Genomic DNA, 16,739 nt, shown 5'->3' with positions numbered 1-16,739 from the left:
CAAGTAACAACATATTGTCTGAACCAGCGCCTAATGAAAATTCTTTCGGGGACTTATTGACCTTCGTCCAATAAATTACAACAACTGTCGCTGCAGCAGATTGGATTAGGATAAATTATTTCATTGTTAAAATTCAATGCATATGTGTAATAAATATATTATAATGATATTATTATATAATGTAAGGATATTATAATATACTAAAGTGCGAATCACAATGCGGTGAATTCGTCGTTGACTTATAATGACCTTTATCCGATGAGAAGAGATTTGCACCAAAGTGACTAACCTAGTATACAGTTTTAAAGTATAGATACACGTTTTAAATATATATATGTCATATGTGCACTGATAAGTGATACAACATAGGGCATTTGATGAAAGCCTATAATAGACGTAATGGTTTTATTTGAGTCCAGTTGAGATAAGGCCATTAAAATATACAAGAATAATGTCATTAATCGTGATTTTATAAATAAAAATAAAACAAAATATGTATTCAAAATCCGTCGGAACAATTTTGGGTTTTATTTTAAAGTAAAATACATTATAAACACAGAAGCCATATCGTAAAGAAATTATAAAAAATATTGGAATGTTGAAGCACTTTCGTAGTTTCGTAATGCGACAGTTAATCGTTTTTCGTGAGGTGAAGTTCGACGTGAAGGAAAAAAAGGTAAATCGAGATGGTGATATGCAGTGAAAAGAAAGCGTATCATTGTGTACCTACACGAAATCTCGTGATTTTAATGACGCGATCGGGTTGAAATATTTAAACGGTAAACGGCAATAATATAGGTATATACATAATCGTATATAATGCATAAATTATAGTTTATTTTCCTTTCGAAAATTACGATGTTTTGACCAAGTTGTCAGAAAAATAGCGTTAACATATATTGATAGCAATTTACCTGGGTAGTAAGCACCCATAGCCGTCTCACTCGTATTACGCACAGCATATATATTATAAAAAATTATTATGACACTAGACTTGCGAGGCCCGAGGAGAGTTTCATCGATATAATACATCGAACCTCGTCCGAGATGATAAATGTGTTCCTATTAAATATTATATTATATACGTATGGTGTCAGCAGTGCATGTAGTAGCCGCAATCCGATACGTAGCTACAGCAATAAGTGGTGCGCTATATATTATTTTAATATGCCACTCGTGCTTTTCTGTTACAATAACATTGTAACGTATACTTCACTCGATGCAAGTACGAATTATCAGCCATTTCTGTGTATTTTCTAATAAATAAAAAAAATTAATAATTTGATATTTCGATATTAATTTTCAAGTATACTCGTAAATACAGCACTGTTTTACATAGGTAGCTGCTAATTGAATTATTTAGATTTTCAATACACAGTTCATTTTGATAAACAACAGACATTTTCAGAATAATATGAAATTTATAGAAATTAGAAATTTTATTTTATTGTGTTTTTCAAACAATTTAATATTAAAATAAGATGCTCGTTTCTATCAAAATAATGCAAAAAAAAATGTATTATTTACTTATAGACCGATGAACATCTTGTATATCCAAACGTGTTACGAATACGTAATAATATGGAATGATTATAGATTATATAGTGTAAATAAATATATAATAATATAATCTATCATACATATATATATATTATTTATATTATATGTAATAATAATATTCCCACGCGTGAGATGAAATAGTATATATTCATTCGTTGAGCGTCCGAGTTTCTCTTTGTTTGCGACAACGACCTTTCGAGGAGTATTATATTATATATACCTTTAATCTTTATTATTATTTAAAAAATTATAATTGATTTTTGTATCGCATTTACTTCGAACACGCGCTTTACACATATTATATACATCACACACCTAATCCCGCGAACGAGTTGTCTGGGGCACTCGTTGGCAACAAGGAGTTTATACATAATATGAATATAATGTTATATATATTTATATACAATGCAGTATATGCACAATAAACAACGATATTATATATATTATTGGACCTGCCGACGTGCGTGCGTGCCGCGAGTTTGAGGTCATCGGTGTCGACGGCCAACTGGCACGGTTGTTACTTTATTTTTTATTTTTATTTTTTTATCCCCTTTTAAGTCTCGCATACGTATGGTGTTTTGCAACGTCAATGCGGGTGTATATTATACGCGTGTGTATAAACTTATACGATATACGAAACGCGTGGACCACCCACGACAACATCGTATAATATTTATATTCTTATATATGCCAACTGCCGCCCTGGACGAGAGGGACACGCTGCAGCGGTTCCGTATAATAACGTATACGTATGTGGACATATTATTATCACATGCGCCGAAAATTTCACAATTGCGTTTTTATTATTATTAATTAGATTGTATTTATGTAAATATAGAGCTCATCCATCCGCATACGCCTAAAAATGATATTGTAGACATTATGATATTATAATATTATAATTATTTCGCTAAGTCAATGTTCAAAACGCTCTTCGATCGACCCGACCTGACCTTATGGCCTGATGCCTGGGAGTCGCCAACGGGACTGACCGCACAACTCGGGCTCTCTCCTAGTGGTGACCTCTCTCGACACTCTTAGCATTTCTGTAATACAGATCACAATGCCTTTTTATCTGTTCAAATGACTCGTAAAGCCAACATAAACCAAACGACGAACCTGATTTTATGAAAGAAAAAATTGATACGTATCAATATGTAATTTGTATATTTACGTACCGACACGTATCTGAGACGTTTCGCTGGTATATCACACATATAACTTATTTTAAAAGCTCGAAAAACTGATAACCAATGCATATCGATACACTAACAGTGGTAAATTCTCCAGAAGTTTAAGTCACGGATTCAGTGGGTGATATTTTTATATGATTATAATTTGACAATAATAGTATGGCTGGTTACATATATTTAGATAGATCTTACGTCAGAATTTTTTCTCCAGCAAAACATGAAATTCGACTATAATAGATCGACGCTACTGAGCCATCTATAATACATCTGTATTATATTATAACCTACGCACTACGTTTGTTCCATAATTCGCAGTAACCACGGTGGGTGCACTCTAAATACACATTTCAACCCCGTGGCAAAATTATTTATTAATTATCTATATACATCCACTCCATCTGGTCGTGTAACACGCGACACGTGTTGTCATATCCATATAATATTTATAGCCATACACAGATCTATACACATTTAGTCAGATTCGAAAATCTGGTAGCGATGATACACTATGTATCATAATATTATATCGTAATATCACACGTCATTATGTCAGTACACATAATATAATATATAATATGTAGGTACGCACTGGTATACACTATAGAGATCGCGCCTATTTGTTTGCGCGCTCTGCTAAATCAGGTCAAGAATGTTTAAATACTTCTCCTATTGCGCGTATATAAGCATAATATAGGCAAGTCCATATATAATAAGGACCAGATCGTATACCCGCACACGTATATTGTAGTACACAGTGCCTTATTATATGTGCCCCCCACCCCTTGGCAAGTGTACTTACTGAACCTATACATTAATTTATTATGTACAATAATATATCACGGTAGAATATACAGCGGAATAATGGATTGCGTTCATCGCGATTTCATCAATTTAATACGTTTTTTCCATCTGTTGTTACTAGGTACACCTGGACGGCGTTCAAAACGATGATCGATACACATAATATTATTTTAACGAACCTCAACTGTAATGGGTATACGACGGCGACTTTCTACAACGACGCACGTAAACCTCGCGAAACCATTATAATAATCGAGATAATACCTCGTTTACAATATAGATACGATACAGATATAATATTTTAATGACTCATGCTAACGCGATCGCGTAGCCGTCTGGCGAGTTAAAAACATTGTGTAGAATAACATCATACCAAAAAAATAAATACGATATTAAAAAAAAATTCAAACTCAAAAAAATGAAAAAATATAGTTGAACGTTTTATTTTTATTATAAAGTATTTTTCAATGATTATTATGATCACCGATAGTGTTTTATTTTCAGACCTGATATTCTTCTAATGATAATTATTTTTTCAAGTTCTTAGAACATTTAACATAATTTATTTTTAAAGTGAACGTAAATTGCAGTACCTATACATATTGTAATAAAAATCAGTATATTGGCGATAGGTGAGATACATTTGTGGTCAAACACGTAGTAGATAAGTAATACTCACTGACCACCGTATTTATATTTATAAATAATTAAAGATGCTGCAATTTCAATACTTCTATTTTAATGTCTTTATTAATAGTTTAAAGTGTCTTTTAAAAAAAATTCACCATTGTTCAACTCGTTTCCGTTATATAATAATTTAAACGGTAGAAATAAATTTGTTAACATATTTTTATTGACTTATAGTACTTATATCTTTTAAGATTTTTAAAACATTTTTGTTTAGAATACTTTACAAATGTTATCATGCCACGAATGAAAATATGAAACTAAACTATTATGGTGGTGGTTGCCGGTTGGTGAAATTAAATAATTTTACAACAATGTTTACAAATTTTTTTTGTATCACCAAGGTCAGTGTTTCTCAAACTGTACTTCATAGTTCATGGAGTCCTAAGACTTAATGATAGTGCTGTAGGGGCTCCGTGGACACATTCATCAATATTTTAGAAGCTTTATTGTAATAATCATCATGGTTTATAATTTATTTAGTTTAAAATTGACATTCCTAATGTTTGGGGCTTCGAAAATATTTTTAGTAATAATAAGGTCTTCGGAAAAAAAGAGATATTATATGTGGCCAAATATATACACCAATATATTGCTGTCTTCTTATGTCTTACAGGTGAAAAGTATAGATAGTATAAAAAGCTGATAATTTTAGCTAAAATGGTAATACTATTTTAGTAGATCTATAATGTATATGCTACAACGTCAAGTATAAGACATAATAAATAACAGTGTCATGCGGTACGTGCACATGTATAAGCATTAAAGTTAGGTATTAAAATTTCAATAATTAACTGTAAAAGGGCCTGACATAATTAGAGTCATAAATTAATACATGAGATACATGCGGTAATTAGTATATATTATATAAATATGAATATTTATACAATATATAATATTAAAACTACATAATAAAATAAATCTTAAATGGCATGTAAAATATTAAGTATTCAAGAGATGGCGATATTGTAATAAACTTCATCTATATAGTTGCAGTTTCATAATCAGTTTATTTTTTTCAACGACGCGCGCCTCTGATATATTGATATAATATATCAATACATTATTTTTAATACTATATTTTATTGGATTACGTTAAATATTACATATCGATATATTTTCAACTCTGGAACTACGTATTTGTGTAAAACATGCAATGGTGCCTATAAGAAGGAGCTGAGCAAGCTGCAGCACTCCTAGGATTTTAGGAGTATTTAAATGATTTCAGTATTCTGTGAACTAATTACGCAAGACGTACCTAACCAAATATTAAAAATTATTATTTGTATGAAGATTGTTACAAAAGTTTAAAATGTTAAATCCACGGTTTCAGCAAATCGAACCTATAAGGGATCCTAATAAGATAAGTCTACCTTATATATAACAAATAATTAGCCCCCCCCCAAAGCAAAACCACTGTGTAGACCTGTAATAACACTACTCGTATATTTTTTATTGAGTATTTAATATTATATTATACGAGTTTATAAACATTTCGTTGAAGTCGTTATATTATACACGTCAGGACATTAACCGAATACTGTGTGACGCGTGACAAGAATATCAACATGTGCATTAACTACTATCTAAGCCTATATAATATAAGTGACATCGTTCAAGTATTATTATTAATATAAATTGTATATAAACAATATATATATAAATTGTAAACATATAATTAATATATAATATTGAGTTTACGAACAGTTTTATTTTTTATTTTATCGAAACTGATCTTTGAATAAGTTAATGCACACATACCTGTAACGAAAATTAGTATCCGTCTGGCGTACTCCATCGTCATAATCGTCTTATACGAGTGTACACGTTATAAATCACTATTAAACGCGAGCGCGTGTAGGGTTTATTATAGGTACTCGTAGTAGTAAAATATGAAATACAAAATAAATATTATAACTTATTATTATTATTATTGCGTATATACGCGCGATACTATACGATAGAATACCTATATTATTATTAAACTATTATTATAATCAGATGTAGTGGCTATGGTATCGGTTTGAATCTCCGGGCACGCGTCATTACTGCGGCGCAGTCGATACTCACTAAAATATTATAGGTACTACTATTATTTTAATATTATTAGATGATACACATGGCCGAACAGTTTGCGGTTTAAATTCCGTGTGTGCCGTTATCTCCTATAGTGTTGTTATTGTTTATAATGTACCTACCTACGCCTGAAATACTAAGTAATAATGATAAACACACACACATATTAACAGATAATATATCATCTTGAGTTCTGTAACGACATTTTAATCTCGTTCAATGTACATATTATTATTATTTAAGTATTAATACAAAATTATGTTTTTACGTAAACAAGTAGTCTGAATAGTCTGATGCACACAGTTATAGTCATTTAATTAGTCAACAGGCAACAATTCGAAAAATATATTATTTTCATAATAAAAAGCGGACAAGTATAATTAACCGTTCTATTATATAATAATAGATATAAAGTTTTAAATGTACCTGATATTCATTGAGTATAGGTATGGTATTAATTATTTCATACAATTAAAAACTATTTTGAAAAGAGACAGACTATCATTCTAAAATAATTTTTTTTTAATATGATTATGTGTTTATTGATATTTACTAAATTTGGTTAAATCTGGTTGTTCGTTCTTGAATTGCAATAAAAAAATATATTCAATTTAATCAAAAACTTATTTTGTGATAGATGTTTTGAGTTTTTTATTATCAAAACATTTTTCTGATTACTTGGTAAAGTAACTGGACAATGTATACTTTTGGCCCTTTAAATAGTTTAAATACAAAACTATACTTATAGATCCATTTTTCTAGATATTTCCCCCAAAGTTTATGATATGAGTATTTTTTCTACTCTAAAAAGTATTTTCAGATACAAAAAACCACACGCATATCATTATAAAACCAATACTTTCATCACTTCATTCAAAATCTAAGATTCAATTTTTTTTTTAAATTTTGATTTTGGTTCATAAAATAATTATTATTATCATATATTATTTTAGATTAATATAATATAATTTGTGTTTTTACCTTTTTTCAGAATGTGTTGCTCTGCAGTTATTTCTTCGTCACTCGTCGGCATAGTAATCGTATTGGTGGAATTTCTGAAAAAATTAACATTTAAAAATATAAGAAAAGTATGAATAAATCGTCGAGAAATAAAAACCTAAATTTTATTCCATTTGACGTACATAATATTAGATATTAACGGTTGCCGTTCCACCGACGAGTAGATAAACACTTATACACGGCGGTCGCGGTTAAAGGGGCATGCCATACAGTATTGTATTACAGTACAACCTATCCGATGGTTTTAAGTAATTTTATATGATTTAATATTATAGTAAAAGGCGAGCAAATAATTAAAAACAATTAATTTGAGTTAATTACATTTAAACTTAAAATCCAACATAGAGAACGTTTAACTATAATAGTTAATAGTTAAAAAATAATATTTCAACTGTACAATTTTAAAGTTTAGTTTAAATTACTATCTAAGTAACAGATATACACATATTTATTCATAATATATCTTTCAATTATTATTTTAAATAATAACTAAATATTTTGTAAAAAATATGCGTCTTACACTATTTCTTCTTATTACGCTCGAGCTGTAATTGTTTAGGCAATTACACATTTGTTTCAACTAAATGATTAAATAAAGGAATATTTTTTTGTATTTAAAATCATTGTATGTGATTACTGAGAAACCCGACAAAAAAAATAATAGTAAATCAATTAGTTTTAATTATTACTGTTATAGATATGGATAAACATGATTTTAAGTTCATGTTCACGTTATACTTTTTTAATTAACTAGAAAAATCTAAGTTGTTATAATGGATTATTTAATTAGTTAAGTTAATAAATTAATTAGAACATTATCCAATTAGTTAAAGTCAAAACTTAACAAAAGTTTATATTATTAAAGTTTTTAGCTTTAAATGTTTAACTAGTTTATGTCTATCTTAATGGTTTGTTAAACAACACATTGTATATGAATTTCGCATGAATATTGCAGATTCGTGTGTTTATTTACACATACCTAATATATTATGTTTCTATATACGTATTGTACGAAATTAAAAGAAAAACATTTATCTCTCATAATAATAATCTTATTTATTTATTACACAATTTTTTAAACGCTAAGATGATTAGGTTTTGTGTAGTAATAATATGTAAAGATTTTTAATGTTGATAATAATTAATAAAAATAATATTAATAACTATTCAATTCGTTTTCAAGACATTTTTTTATACAAATATCATTAACGTATATATAATATGATAATATTATAAGAAATATTGTTGTTTATGACTCTGTAGTCTGTACTAATCACTGCTTTAATCTAAATAAAAAATCTTTCTAAAAATTTAATATTTTAAATTTTAATATAATGACTTGGATTTATAACGAAAACCTTTATTTATAACATTTACTAAATTAGACCACGGAAATTAAGAATCGTCGAGGACTTTTTTCCTTTGAAATTGAGAAAATTTAAAAACGAAAGCGAACCTTCCCTAATTTAATTTAAGTAGCTTTTTCCTTTGGACCCTCCGAGCATGGACGTTTAATTCATTATAATGATAAGGAAAATCATAATATAACAATAATATTAAAAGCTAAAGCCAAAATTAAATAAAATATAATTTGATTATGTAAATATATTTTAATTTGTATAATATTAATGAAACCCGTTAGAATTTTTAATTTACATAACATCTATAATCTATATCAGCGGTTCCCAAACTTTTTTAGTTCACGCCAAAAAAACTAAGTCCTATATGTATTATTTTGTTGAGAAACGGGATCAAGGTAGATGGAAATTTACCATTTTGCTTATATACCAATAAGCATTTTTTTTTATTACAACATATACGTTAAAGATAATTTATTAAATGATGATTTAGTTTTTAACTGTATACATTCAGTTGTGTACGATAAATTATTTTTAACTCCGAAGAATCAATTTTTTAGACATAGTACTCGGGTAATATGAAACAATTAAAGCTTTTACATTATTAGAGGTATATTTTTAAATTAGAAACAATATATTTAAATCTTTTCAAATGTATGTATTTAAATAGCGTGTAACAATTCACAATCTTTTCACAAATCTATACATTTTTAATTACATTGTCATTATTCAAGATTATAGTATTATTTTTTTTTTCATTAGGTAATACAATTAAAAATCTAATTTTTAACTATCAGACATCAGTTAAAATTCAAATAAGTTAAATGATTTTTCTTCTTACAAATAAAGTCATATATATATATATATTTATAACCTAACAAAATATTATTAAATTACGATTTGTACTTTGTTTTTCATTTATTTTACGTAAAATAATGATTGAAAGATATTAATTAACTAGTATAAAAATACCTACTCTTCACACATCAATATTACAATTGATTTCAAATTTAATAAATATTGAGATACAATTTTAATAAATAAATAATATGTATTTGATAATGTATCAAACATTTTAAATTATTAATGAATCATAAAAAAAATATAAGTTGTATAGTGACTATTTTTTTTATAAAACAAAAAAACTTAAAAATGTAATACTAATTTCAAAAATATATTAAATGGATTTAGCTTAATTTAAAAATATTATTTATTATTAGAAAAATAAAACCAAGGTAGCAAGTAGGTACACAATACGAATAATACGATTACTCTCGGCTAAATAATTAATTAACTAATTAAGTAAAATTATAATTATATTTTTATCCGTTCCTTAGATATAGGCGTGTATAAAATATTATAGTCACATTAAATTAAACTTGAGAAAATATAAGGAAACTAAAGTTATTCATTTCATTCATTGCAAGTAGTACCCGAGCAAAAAACCTCGATTGCAAACATTTGTACACGAATTAGTGAACACCAATCACCGTAAATATATCTTAGCGTGAAATTTTCAATAACAAGATTTTTATTTACCGTGACACGAGATAGGAACATATGGGAATCGGTCGATGGTTGGGTCTGCTCTTAACCGGTATAAACACTTTGGAGTAGTAGTTGTGAGGATTTGATAACAATAAAATAAATTAATTTAATAATAATTATAAATAATAGGATCGAAAAAATTGGGTTTAAATAAATGAGACGGGTAGTACCCCGTCGCCGGTGGGTAAGTAGGAAGTTATCGGTTTACGCCCTTACGCGAAAACGTCGTCGTCATCGGCTGCAGCGGCTGTGTCGACAACTGTTTGTGGCGGTTCGTCTTTGTGCACGAAATCCACAAGCCTGGGTGGCAACCGATACGCGGGCGGCGGTGGCGATGAAGGAAGTGGTGGCGGAGGTGGTGGCGGCTTCTTCTTAGGTGGCCGTACTTCCTTCCGAGGCAGCGGTTTGGGTGGCAGCCGGTCCTCCTCGGCCACGGCCACCAATTTCTCGTATAGGCCCACGTCGTCGCCAATGGCTGCACTAGACGAAAACTCCCGTTCCAGCTGCATGAACGGCTCCAGCACTCTGTCCAGCACACAGTTCTTGTCGCTGCCACCGCTCAACACGCCGTCATCGCCGGCACAGTCTTCACCGACGGAGGATTCGGCAAGACACTTGGACACCACCGTAGAAACGCTGCTGTTGGTGTCGTCCGATTCTGATTCACCGTGGTAAACGAATAACCTGTAACATGGACATATTTTCATGGTTATTATATTTTTCAAATATATTTATAAGTGTTGGAATCGAAGTGCAAATACATAATTTATAAATTTACATACTCAATTCAAATATTTTGATTTTTATGAGGTTATTTTTGTTTTTCTAAAAATTTTGTGTTTTCTTATTTACATGCCATAGTTGTGATAAAAATATAAGATGGGGCATGATAGTATTTGGGTCAAAATATTAATAATAATACATTTTATTACGGACATAACTCAAATGTAATAATGTATAAAAAAAACAACTACTTATATATAGTATTAGAGCTAAAAATATCATAGTTTTTTAATGTTAAATTATTCTTTATGAGTAGGTGACTATTTAGGTAAAAAAATAATGATAGACATTTGAGGTAAGATTTTTAAGTGAATTTTTCACTTTACTTTAACGATAGGTATTTAAGATATTACTTCATATTATAATGTTATCAAAAAATAAATTGTATGAGTGTAATTCTAACAAAATTTACTATAATAATAATATGTATTGATAATATTATAAGAAAATAATTTGCATAGCTTACACAACGACAAAGTTTTAAAAATATTATAAATACGTAAGTTAACTTAAATATATCTACAATAAGTAATGTGTTGCTGCATGTGAAAATAAACGAAATAAATAAACCTAAAATTAAAATTATTAACAAACAATTATTCTATAGTACCTACATATTTTGAGGTTTAAAATATTTGAATACATTATTACAACGCATGAGTATTTGTATGATATATTCAATATTATATAATTGAATAAAAAAACTTTTATATAGGTATTGAAGTTACGCCTATAGAATCTTGTGATGAGAACATATATATCATTATTCCCAATAGGCATCCAATTATAATCCTAATTGTTTCGATTTGCGAGAGAAATTAAAAATAATATACCCATCGCAACGCTTCATTTTTTAATTAACATTCAACACTTGATAGTATCGCATATATAATGATCAACATGGACATTCCTACAGGGCAATTCTTTGAACATAGCTCAATAAATAATAGGTTTGTATCTGTTTAGATGAGTTTCGTTATCTATGTATAATATAATCACAGTGTTCATCAATCATCACTAATTAGTAGAAATTAATCATCGATCGTCATCTTTTTAGCTCCTTTCTCTATATAAATGGAAATTTTATCAGATAATATAATTCACTTTTCGCTTATATAACCCGTTAGTTTATATATTTTCTAGTTGGATGACTTGCGTACAATTTTAGATGAAAGGTAAATTAAATGTTTTTTTTTTTTTTTTATAATAATTATTTAAAATAATAAAAAATATTATCTACTAACTGACATTGTCTAGTTTTAATTCATGTAAGTACATTCATATTATATTATATTTCTTTTTATAATGTTTTGTATTGATAAATACTGTAGTATTCACTTCATACTTTATTGTATAATAAATCACATTATAGTTATAGGCACCCGGAAATGGCCCATAAAAATTTACATTTAAATCAGGTAGACCCGGTGATAGAGCCACTATTTTAAAGAAGTGTAAGCTCCTTAACGCCTACAAGAAACAAACTTTAATTAGAAACGATTATATTTTTAATGTAAAAATAAAAATAGGAATAAGGAAAAAAAAATCAGATTTTAATTTATTAAATGTTATATATGCATTATATATAAAAAAATTAATAATCATTTGACTAATTGTATGTACCTAGTTTTATATTGTTTATTTATTAAAAATTAAAATTAAATTATAAGGTTGTTAAAATTAATTATGTTATATATTTGTAAACATATTTTACAAATATTGCATAAACGAAGCAGATAAATAAAATATGGCCCAACTGTCGATCACCCAAAGTTATACAATACAATAATACATGCATAAATAAGACCGAATGAAACTTAAAGCCAGATATCCACGACTCGTGTATTTTACGAATATATACGAATAGTGGAATAATCGTCAAATTACACGTATATTCATACGTAGATCATTCTCACTACTCGAAAATATATAATATTTGTCTATGACTCATGTCACTTATCGACAATTCGTAAAAAGGTGGTGAATAAAGAATACTAAATACCAAACATTCATACAAGTAGTAGGTTAATAAGTATATTATATGTTCCAATTATTTGATAAACATCAACGTATATTCTATTTTTTTCGAATATTCGTTATACACACGAGTTGCGAGAACCCGACTTATAATAGTATATACTACAATATATTATGTTATTATATAGTATAAACAAGGGTATACTTGCCTTTCGACGGCGTTCGTATACAAAGTGGATGACGCGATCGGTGGGGGAGGTTCCGGTTTCTTTTGTTTCCGGGGAGGCACGGGCGGCGGTGCCTTGACGGCCAGCCGACCGTCAACCATGTGCAGCTTGACCACCAGCCCGGACTCCTTGAGACATCGGACGCAATCGTCTCGGCTTAGCCTATTCACCGGCCGGCCGTTGATCTGAACGATTTCGTCGCCGGCGGCCAGCGGTCCCCACGACGCCTGTGTGCGAGACGCCGGGCTGCCGTCCGCGCATGACTGGACGAATAGCCGGTTGCACGTGTCCACGCCGTCAAACCGCAACCCAAAGCCCAATCGCTCGCCGGGCAGACGGTAGACAAGTACTTCTTCAGCGACGCTACAGGTCAAACCGTCAGTAGCGGCGGCGTCCTCGCCGATGGACAGCACGGTGACAAACGAATCTTCAACAGTCTGAACGCCACCACTACCATCACCGTCCACCGATACGACGGTCACAAAGTCTTTCGCGGCCACTGTGCTCATCGCTGTCCTGTGCACTGTCGTTCTGCGAAAACCAATTATAATTTTTTTTTATTATACATGATAATCAGATATTCAGATATATTATAATAGTAAAACCCTCCCCTAACGGCTGATGGACACTTCCAAATTCTAGTGGCCAAGAGTGTCTGATATATTTAGAGGTCTCTCTGCTTATTGTTTTATTATTATTATTTAATAATTGTGTAGGGTGTGAGCCGAAGATAAACAGAGACACGCTGTAAATGCACGACAATAATAATATATTTTAAGATTAAATAGGTACTTAAGCTTAAAAATTATGGGTTTTCATCGGCGAACATCACCATGCTGGTAAGAGGTTCTTTCTTGAATAACCTAACCTAACCTAACCTGGTCGAGCAGTGGAGATAATAAAACAAAAAATATTACAGGTGTTTTGGATTGGCACCTTTAGAAATTTAAGTTCAAAATGAGATGAGTACAGAACTAAAAAAAGTGTTATTGAATAAAGGAAATATTATGGGAGTAACGACGGTCAGTTTAGGAGAAAAGATTTAGAAAACGAGGGTATTATATATATATTGTGCATTTTGTGTTTATAAAAATTAAAAATATACAATTTATCAAACAGTTATAGTTTTTTCTGATCGTATATTATTACAGTAATAACTTACATCGATCAAAACTGCCGGAAACCGGTTGAGTAAAAAACTAGCTTTAATTTCACATGAGTTTAAACTGTCCATAATTATGTAGATATTTTAGTATTTAATAAAAATGTATACACAATAACTAGAAAAATAATTAATTAACTATAGATCAATTTGTCAAGTTTAAAAACAATTAATAGATTTTAGATTACTCCATTTTAATCCCTAAATCTGAACTTAAAATAATAGAATTTTAAACTTAAATCAATCGTATTACAGTATATCAATAATTCTTTAAAAATATATTTTCAAAAACGTTAATGGATTTTAAAATAATGAGTGTTTGATAAAAGAATTACTTAGTATACGTATATTATTATGTATAATATATTGGTTACCGTTAAGAAATCAAAAATCGATGGGTTTTTTTTTATCAAACAATAATAATAACAAGGAATAGATTTGAAACATTATATAAATATTAAAAGTGTGTTAAAACAAAAGATTTTCAAATATATCGACCGATAAGAGTTCAAAAAATCAACTCTGTATACAACATATACGATAATGTTATTATACGTTGTACCTAAGTAGGTGCAGGGTACGCGCTATACGGAATTTGGTCGATGAAAAAAAAGCATATGAGCATGTTATTATAACGGTGACCTGGACTTCACTATACAATACATATATAATAAATATTATATATATATACGCAGATTTCAAATATGCCCGCCCATCTTAGGTCGGGCACGCGTGTGTTCGAGTTTTTACAAACACACACATATATATAATATTATATATGTATAGGTACACTTGGAATTTAAGATGAATTCGTTTGCTGTGAAATCGCAGTGAAAGTATATACTTATATTCTATAATAGGTATATATAAACATGATATATGCGGTGTTTACGATACGATCGCTACAGAGAAAAACAATATTATAATATTATCAAACGTTTCTTATTATTATCATCCTCAATATTATAATATTTACTTTTGTCAGAACTCTTAGAACCGTACGGGGAAAAAAAGAAAGATATAAAGATAGAAATGTGTATAAATAATAATAATTATTATAACAATAATGCAAAAATAATAAGGATAATAGCGGTTTTACGTGCTCGCGTATCTAATTATATATATTATTGTGCAGTATACTCGTATACCTCCTACACACAAGTGCATCGCTCGCCGTTTTGAATAATATAATTATTATATGTATAGGTATATTTATTTGTGACCAAAAACACAAAACCATACGAGAAAAATTATAATAATATTATATTATAACGTAAATTCACAGGTGAGTACCATAAAATATTTCTGGATGTATAATGTTATGCTATCTAAGTGTAGGCACTAATAATATACATGATGAACGCATAATAAACGAAGAGATTTTTCTTTTTAAAGCAAAGCGCTCGTTTTCTTGAACAATTGTCGTATATTGTTCAACATCGATGAACGCCGTATACTAAGAAATCGGTGCTTTTTTTCGGAAATTTACAGTTGATATTGTGTTCAGCTGTCTAATTTTTTTTTATTCTTTTTGAATATTCTGGCCAGAAAATGTTTGCCCCGAAAATTTGACAAATCAATATAATGTTTACCGTTTATTTAATTAAGTACCTATCTGTTGCAGTAGTTATTATAGATATATCATTTATATAGTGTACATATAGTTTATTATTTATCATTATCATCGTTCAACATTGACAATTAATGCTAAAAGTATTTATTTTAACCGTATTATGTATAATATAATAAACTATGTTATGCAAATCTACGTTTTAAAAACGTTAAATAGTTTCAAATTCAGTGGTATAAAATGTACGAAAATATTTTAAAAATATTATATGACCGCTATGTAACTATTTTAAACGTGTTTTAATATTATGTTAATATTTATAACTAATCTAACTAAATGTCTAAATGTAAAAAAGGATTTCGTGTAACTGTTATTAGTTAACTTCACTGTTGTATGTTGTTCAAGTGAGTACAAAATACTTAGTTGATAATTTTTCTAGCGTTTATAAACAGGTGAATTTATGCCTAAATTACGAATTGGAATAATGTAGATTTAATAAGTACATTTAATAATGTATATTGTATAGGTATGTTTATGTAATTTGTATTATACTTAATATTATTATACTATATTGTATTGTATTCATAGTATCCAGTTTTGAATCAGATAGCGAAAAATGAATTCCTTAATAATAAAATATATTGAATTAAATTTAATTCTAGCTATTCGTTAATCGTTTAATGTATAATATTATCTACTATCGTCCACCGTTGTAACCTAATTCGACATGTTATTTTTAACGATCCCATGTCTTCGAACGTTCAAACATTAAAAAGT

At 29.1% G+C, this 16,739-nt stretch overlaps 1 protein-coding gene across 1 annotated transcript in view; it reads right to left on the bottom strand.

Annotated features, from left to right (window-relative positions):
- LOC132930880 (putative Polycomb group protein ASXL3) overlaps window positions 1–16,739 on the bottom strand; it is a 69,263-nt gene that overhangs the window by 40,170 nt on the left and 12,354 nt on the right. The window contains exons 2-4 of the mRNA XM_060996978.1: window positions 13,213–13,761; window positions 10,460–10,927; window positions 7,299–7,372 (exon numbers count right to left, since the gene is read on the bottom strand). Coding sequence (XP_060852961.1) covers window positions 7,299–7,372; window positions 10,460–10,927; window positions 13,213–13,739 — 1,069 coding nt within the window. The 5' untranslated portion in view covers window positions 13,740–13,761. The remainder of the gene's footprint in view (window positions 1–7,298; window positions 7,373–10,459; window positions 10,928–13,212; window positions 13,762–16,739) is intronic.

This window comes from Rhopalosiphum padi, chromosome 4 (genome assembly GCF_020882245.1).
Source record: "Rhopalosiphum padi isolate XX-2018 chromosome 4, ASM2088224v1, whole genome shotgun sequence".
Lineage (NCBI taxonomy): Eukaryota > Metazoa > Arthropoda > Insecta > Hemiptera > Aphididae > Rhopalosiphum > Rhopalosiphum padi.
The sequence above is the reverse complement of the archived record's forward strand: the minus strand, read 5'-3'. Positions and strand labels throughout refer to the sequence as shown.